This window comes from Cebus imitator, unplaced genomic scaffold (genome assembly GCF_001604975.1).
Source record: "Cebus imitator isolate Cc_AM_T3 unplaced genomic scaffold, Cebus_imitator-1.0 Scaffold45, whole genome shotgun sequence".
NCBI classification, from domain to species: domain Eukaryota; kingdom Metazoa; phylum Chordata; class Mammalia; order Primates; family Cebidae; genus Cebus; species Cebus imitator.
Window position 1 is genome coordinate 509,909 of NW_016107360.1, and position 7,881 is coordinate 517,789.

The following is a 7,881-nucleotide window of genomic DNA, read 5'->3' on the forward strand; positions in this document are numbered from 1 at the left end:
CTGTCCCTGTGGATGAGCTATCCATATTCCCAGCCAAGGTCAACTTCAACACCACTAAAGCAGTATGTCCCATCCACTCTCACTTCACCAGTCTTCTCACTGCTGAATCACGCCCATCAATGTGACAATGTGCTATTATATCATCCATCAGGGAAAAGAAAAATCAGTCTTAATCTGTAACTCTTCAGCTACCCCATCCCATTCCTCTATTCAATATGTATAAAAGTTCCTCCAAAAACCAGCCTTTCTATTCTTAGATCAATTCCAACAAGATTTTCAAATCCACCACTCCTGTCAAACACTGGTAATCTCACATTGGGAATGTTTATATACAGTTCTCAGTCCTCACTTTTTAGAACTCCTAGGAAACATTTAACACAGTTGCTCAATCAGAAAGTACTTTCTTCATAAGGTTTCCAGGACACTACCCTCTAATCCTTATGGTCACTCTTCTATCCCCTTACCTAATTCTTCCTCACTCCTATAGCAAGTTGACTAAAGCACTAGATTAGTTGCTCTAACTTATCTCATTGGGAAATTTCTGATAGGTCCAATATCTGATATTCAATAACTATTTACACAAATGTGCAAACATATGACGGTAAAACTGCAAGTAAAGCAGTATCTCCAAAACATAAAAGCCAGAAGCAATCCATTATTAATGAAATGACTTGATTTTAAGTCATTTTAATTAACAAAATGTCTAAGGAGCTGTGTAGAAAACTAACAAGTCTAAGATTGCTGTCCTTAAAAAGGCTGGCTTGCAAGACAGGCATCTGAGAATTAACTAATAATGGCAATTCACTGTGCCTGCCTAGATCGTTCCTATCAACAACATGATTTATGCTCCACACCTACATTCCTTCTGGAAATCTGGAATTTTTGTATGTGCCAAGCAGAGAATGTCCACATGACCAATCCAACACCCTGGGCACTGTGCCTCTAACGTGCCTACCTGGGCAGAAATGTCACACACAATTTGCTGCATGTTCATTGCTGGAAGGAAGGTGTGCTTTGCATGATCTTCAGGAGAGGCAGGGAAGAGAGTATATGGATGCCTGCAAATGGATTCCTCAAGATTCTGCATGCATCTCTCTCTTCTGATCCAGCTACATTGACCTCAATACTTCACTGTACTAAGTCTCAGCCTTGAGAATAACTATAAGCTCAGTCCCACAACTTCTGGAAATTCTCTAAATGTGAAGGTTGTTTGGGGAACCCCACATAACAGCAGGTCATTCAAAAAGCCCCAATTCTTACCTGCTGATATGCTTCATAAATCACATCAAATAGAAAAGCCTGAGGCATTTCACTTGCTCGGTGTCTTGCACGTTCTAGCGAGTGGTCTAAGCAACCATCAGCAGATGGGCTAATGACAGTAGATACAAGAGGTCGAATGGCTCCTGCTGCCTAAACAACAAAGAGGCAAAGAATATATATCACCTACAAGCTATTTTAAAGTGAAATTCTGAATTCAGTATCTTACTTTTGAAAGCAGATCTTATTCATACCTTCCACAAGCTACTTTAAGAAAACATCAGAATTAGTGTGAACAAATGGTTATTTCAGGCAAAAAAAGAAATCAATTTTTTAGTATTACAGTTTCATATATTCAGATAAAATTTGTCTTCATTAGAGGTTCAAAATCCTTCTGATCACAGGCCATCAAGGTCAACACTAAAAGAAGATGCTAAGATTCAACTGGGTATTCACTGAAGATGAACGAAGCAGAGAAAGACTATCATGAAATAACTGATATGGATTGCAAATATTTATCATTATACCCTCAGGAGATTTACATATTAGATATGTAAGGAAATAAACAAGTTATCCAAGACCCTCTAGATCAGACTCAACAACCCAAACAATAAATTTGTGTCTTGCTCTAATTCATGAGAAAAAACAGCTCCCTTCAAACACAGTCTCCATGCAATGCTTCCTTAGGCAATACCCATTGACTTCAATTGCTGTGATGAAAGCTCTCTCATTAATAGTTGCATCTAAACTTTAGAGAAATAGACATTTCGTGTCTGACAATTTTTTCATTTATCTTTAATGGAGTCCCATTGTAATACAGTTTTGAAGGTTATTACCAAAACAACTGCCTTAGCGAAACTGCTTTAAAATACAGTTCAGTGGTGGGCAGTTAACCAAACCTTATATTGACTCCAAAACATCCTTTCTTCCACACAATTGCTACATGGGGAATGCAGCATATGAAATTAATACACAAATAAAACAAGTGCCTTCTTGAGACCAACATCTGAACAAGATAGATATTCCACACATTTGTTTGCAAAAGCCAGCGGAGTGGCTGAAAATCAAAGCTAATATATGAACCAACTAGACAGTTTATAAATTGTGTTACCACTTCCAGGGCTTCAAGCAGAAATTTGTAAACTAAACATAAAAGCAAAAATGAGCACAGAGTCAGGATGACAAAGAGGAAGTAGGGTCCTAGTAGGTGAAGGGTAGGTTAGGAGCAAACTCAACTGGTCAAGCCCAATACCTATCAATAGGGGTTAGAAGATAAGACAGGAAGGAAATGCATGTACACACAAATATGTATGCTGTTTTAAGACAAAAAGACTCCACTGCAGCTACATATAGGTACCTTTCAATTCTATACCAGGGCATGATGTTAAAAAATACTTAAGAGAACATGAGGTATCCAAAATGTCCATTCAAGGGGCTCTGCAGACTCTCTCCTCTTTGAGATGAGTGAAAGGTATTTTAGAACAATTAAAAGCTTCTGAAAATTGTTCTAAGGACATTCAACAAATGAAGAAACATTTAATCGAGAAAATCTACTCAATTTTGAAAGAACAGACTCGGTGGTACTCAAGCCATGAACCATTTCTTCTTCTATCCCTCAGTCAGCTCAATGGATGCTCTACTCAGAGTAGGTATGGCTAAAAAGATAGGGCCCCCTCACCCCAAGTTCCCAGTGTAAAAGGGAAGACTGCCAGCATTTCCTATGCCCCTCAGCACTATGGCAAAGAGACTAAAATCTGTGCAAGTATGGCTGAGGCCCACCTCCTTCATATAGTTCCCACCCATGCCTGAGAATATTGGTGCCCTGATCATTCTTCTTCCAGCTCACAGATATGGCAGTTTTCATACCAGGGGAAATAGAAGACCAGAGTCTTCTACTGGCCCCACGTAGATCACAGAGTAGGGATTTTACTCCAAGAAAATAGTACACTGTGCCCACCCACAGTTTCAGAGTAGTAATGTGGTGATTTTTCACAAGCAGAAGACAGGATTTGAGAGTAGAGAGCTATGAAGCTCTCCTTAAGGGAACTCACGTTATTTGGAAATTAAACCTAAGTATACTCTCAAAAAAAAATCATCATGGTAAGCAATTAAAAGGATGCTGGAGATACACGAGTGCAAAAAGCTAAACTGTAAGACAGCCACTTTACGAGTGAAAGCCAGGGGAAAACACAGCTAACACAAAAGCTCTCCTGAGATTAGGAACAAACCTCGAATACTGGCCTCAAAAACTACCCCTGCAAAGGGGCTAGAATTTAACTGAGACTATGGAGGGATATATGCCCAAGGCATTATCAAAAATAAAGGTAACCAATTAGCACACAATGAGTGGAGCTCAACAGCTATTTTATCAAAGGCAGACAACATAACAGAGTTCAAGGAAACAGACAGTCAAAGAGAGCCCTGCTGAAATCACTTTCATTCCAAGAGGACTATACAGTACTCAAGTGTCCAGCCTCTGAAAACCAACATCAGAAACTTTTCCCTGTGAAAGAAAAAGACTTCACTAAAATAGACCAGCCAAGTCATAAATAAGCAAGCAACACATGCATCCAAATAGGAAAGTGACAGCCTACAGGAATGGGGTGGAAGGGGAAGGGCAGGCAACAGGAACTGCCTATGAGAAGGCCCCACCCATATAACAAACTTAGCAGATAAAGACCTCAAATCAGAATCAACTATTATAAATATGTTCAAAGAACCAGAGGAAATTACACTTAAAGTGGTAAAGCAAGGTAGGCACTGTCACTAATGTTAAGCCATTTAAAAAAAAATAGAAATTCTGGAGTTGAAAACTTTAATGAACATTTATAAAAGAGCAGAGACAGGTTTGAACTGGAGAGGAATCAATAAACTTACACTTAAATCAACAGAAGTAATACAATCCCAAGAGAGAGGAAAAAAGGAAGAAGAGAAATGAGCAGAGTCTCAGAATAAAGGACCCCATTAAGTACTTAACAATTTTGTATTGGCAGTACCAAAAGTAAAGAGGAGAAAGCAGCAGGAAAAAAAAATTCAAGAAAATGACTGGTAACCTTCCCAAAATAAAGAAAAAATTAGTCTTCAAGAAGCTCAATGAACTCCAAGTACAAAAATCAGAAAGAAATCCACATCTAGACACATCATAGTCAAAGAGCTGAAAGCCAAAGTCAAGGAAAAAAATCTTGAAAGCAGCTTGAGAAAAAACATAAGTAAGATTAACAAGTGACTTATGAGAAACAAGTTAGAAGGTAGCACGGTAATAGTCACTAAAAGGAAAAATATCTCATATCCAGCAAAACCAGTATTTCTACATGAAAGCAAAATCAAAACAATTCCACAGAAAAACAGAATTCTTTGCTAGCAGATTCATTTTCCAAAAACAAAAATCAACAAATGTTCAGCCTGAAGGAAAGCAACCTAATACAGTAATTCTAATTCACATTAAAAAACAAAGTGTATCAGTAATGATAATTATAAAAGAGTATAATTTGTATTTCTCTATATATATTGTTTTTAAAAGGAATTACAAAACAGAAGAGTTTCCTGAATCCCCTTACAAAACCTGTAATAGGAGTATGACCTATCTGTTTAGCTGCCATATGCTCAAACTCCTTACAGGATGGGGAGCACCCAAATGGGCAGATACAGTAGCTAGAGTGAGTGCTTTGGGGCTCCAGCCCCACAGTAGCATCTAGAGATGGGTACTTGTGACTCTGAAAGCCCAGTGGGCATGTTACAGTGTCCTTAAGCTCTCTGCAGATGGCAGAGCTAAAGTGTTAACCAGCTTAGTGCTCTCCTGGTACCCAGGTCCTTGTCTAGCATTCAGAAAGAATCAGATCATACACGTACCTGAAGGATGTTGAATGCAGGGGTTTTATTTAGTGGTGGAGGTGGCTCTCAGTAAGATGGATGGGGAGCTAAAAAGGGGATGGAGTGGGAAAATGACCTTCCTCTGGAGTTGCCTGTCGGGCAGTCAATCTCGTCTCTGACCATCCCTAGCTGAACACCTCTTAACATTCAGCTGCTCCTTCTCTTCTCTCCTCTGCAGTACCTTTCTGCCACTCTGCTACTCTTTTGTCTGTCTGCTCTTCTGCTCATGGAGCCTGGGGTTTGGGGCTTATATGGGTACAGGATGGGGGGCGGGGGCCAAAAGGCAACATTTGGGTGTGCAAACAGGAAAATCTGTTCCCATTTAGGACCATGGGTTTCCAAGCTTGAGGATAGTGCCTTTGTCATCGAACTGCCTTCGTCTACCCAGTATTTCCCCAACTCCTGTCTGTGTAAATTAAACAATAGATACATAGTTAGCCGATTCATCTATAACATATTGAACTGTATGTATCTGACAAAAGAGCAAAAAGGAGGTGGATAAGGATAAAAGTGTACTGGATTAAAGAAATGACAGCAGATGGCAACTTGCATCCACAGTAACAAATTAACTAAAAATGACAGGCAAACTAGTTAAGATAACAAACTCTATACATACTTACTTGCAGCTGGATACAGTGGCTCACACCTCCAATCCCAGCACTTTGGGAAGCAGAGGCAGATGGATCACTTGCAGTAAGGAGTTTGAGATCAACCTGGCCAACATGGAGAAACCCTAACTCTACTAAAAATACAAAAATTAGCAGGGTGTGGTGGTGAATACCTGTAGTCCCAGCTACTTGTAAAGCTGAGGCAGGAGAATTGCTTGAACCTAGGAGGCAGAGGTTACAGTGAGCTGAGACTGTGCCATTGCACTCCAGCCTGGCTGTCTCAAAAAAAATTAAAATTAAAATACACACACACACACACACACACACACACACACACACACACACACACTCTTGCTCACCTTTCAGCTTCTGCAGATAGAAAATATAATGTAATAATTATCAGGTTGGTGTAAAAGTAACTGCCATTTTTGCCATTACTTTCAATGACAAAAAATATAATGGATTGTAGGGTTTCTTACTTAGATATAATATGCAAGCCATGTAGAGTAATTTTTAAATATCTCACTGGAATTAAGGTAGTAAATTCTGAAGTAAATAAATGTTTGCATGTATACTGTAGGCCTAGAGCAACCACTAAAAATAAAACTCAAAAAAAGGATCAAGGAATCGAATTATTACAATAAAATATTCACTTACTATAAAAGAAGGCAATAAGAGAGGTATTAAGTAAACTAGTCAACAAATCTAATTATATATTAAAATACTGGATTACTCAAAAGGCAACACTTGTCAAACTCAATTTATTTTAAAATCCATCATATGCTGTCTNTGGATGAAGCTTTCCAATTAAAAGGCAGAGAAGAAAATAATGGATATATAAAATAAATCCAGCTATATGCTGTCTGTAAGATGTTCACTCACTGTGATTCAAAGACACAAATAGGTTGAATTTAAAAGATGTCCAAAATACAAGCAAAAACTAACAAAGCTGAAGAAATAAACAATCCAACAATAGTTGGAAACATCAATATTCTGCTTTCAATAGTGGTTAGAACTAGGCAGATCAACATGGAAACAAAAGACCTGAAAAGACTATAAACCAAATAAACCTAACAGACATTTACTGAACATTCCACCCAACAACAGAATACCTATCTCAAGTGCATACGGAACATTCTCTAAAACAGACCATACGCTAGACCATAAATCAAGTTTTTAAAGGATCAAAATCATACCAAGTATAGTCTCTTAGAATAAAATAAAATTAGATACAAAGTTAGAAATTTTGAGGGGGTATGGGGACAGACAGGATCTTGCTCTGTCCCCCACACTGGAGTACAGTGGCACAATCAGAGCTCACTACTGCTTCAATCTCCTGGGCTCAAGCAATCTGCTAGCCTCAGCACCCCAAGTAGTTAGAACTACAGGCAAATGCCAACCCACCTAGCTAATATTTGATAGACACAGGGTTTCACCATGTTCCTCAGGCTGGTCTCAAACTCCTGGGCTCAGGAAACCTGCCTTTAAATTCCCAACCATGCCCAGCCAAAGTTGGGAATTTAAAGTATGTGGAAAGTGAAAAAAAAAAAAAAAAAAAAAAAAAAAAAAAAAAAGTCAAACCACTAGCAAACTTGAAAATACTTTCAAGTGAAAAGAGACACAATATGAAAATGTATGGGGTACAGCTAAAGCAGTCCTTCGAGTTGAGGAAAATATGTAACTCTAAATGCCTTTATAAAAAGACATTCTAGACAAATGTAATTTTTCACCTTGAGATACTAGGGGAAAAAACAGAACTAAAATTAAAGCAGACAAAAAGTAAAAAAAGAAATAAATTAGAGGACAAAAAAACAGCAAAATGTGGTTCTTTTATAAAATAACAAGTGAGGTCAGGTGCAGTGGGTCATACCTATCATCCCAGCACTTTGGGAGGCCAAGACACGTGGAACACTTCAACTTGAGGTCAGGACTTTGGGCCTAGCCAACATGGTGAGAAACCCTGTTTCTACTAAAAATACAAAAAATTAGCCAGGCATGGTGGTGTGTACCCATAATCCCAGTTAATTGGGAGGCTGAGGCAGGAGAGTCACTTGAACCCAAGAGACGGAGGATGCAGTGAGCTGAGATTGCACCACTGCACTCCAGCCTGAACAACAGAGCAAGACTCGGTCTCATACCAGCAAAA

The 7,881-nt window shown here is 38.7% G+C and overlaps 1 protein-coding gene across 7 annotated transcripts in view; it reads right to left on the minus strand.

Annotated features, from left to right (window-relative positions):
• Positions 1 to 7,881, minus strand: part of CRPPA (CDP-L-ribitol pyrophosphorylase A) — a 324,254-nt gene that overhangs the window by 285,631 nt on the left and 30,742 nt on the right. For 6 of the 7 annotated variants that reach the window (XM_017526899.2, XM_017526900.2, XM_017526895.2 and 3 more), the window contains exon 3: positions 1,261 to 1,410. The exons of the other annotated variant lie outside the window; for it this stretch is intronic. In XM_017526899.2, the coding sequence (XP_017382388.1) occupies positions 1,261 to 1,410 (150 nt within the window). The remainder of the gene's footprint in view (positions 1 to 1,260; positions 1,411 to 7,881) is intronic. 7 annotated transcript variants of the gene reach the window in all.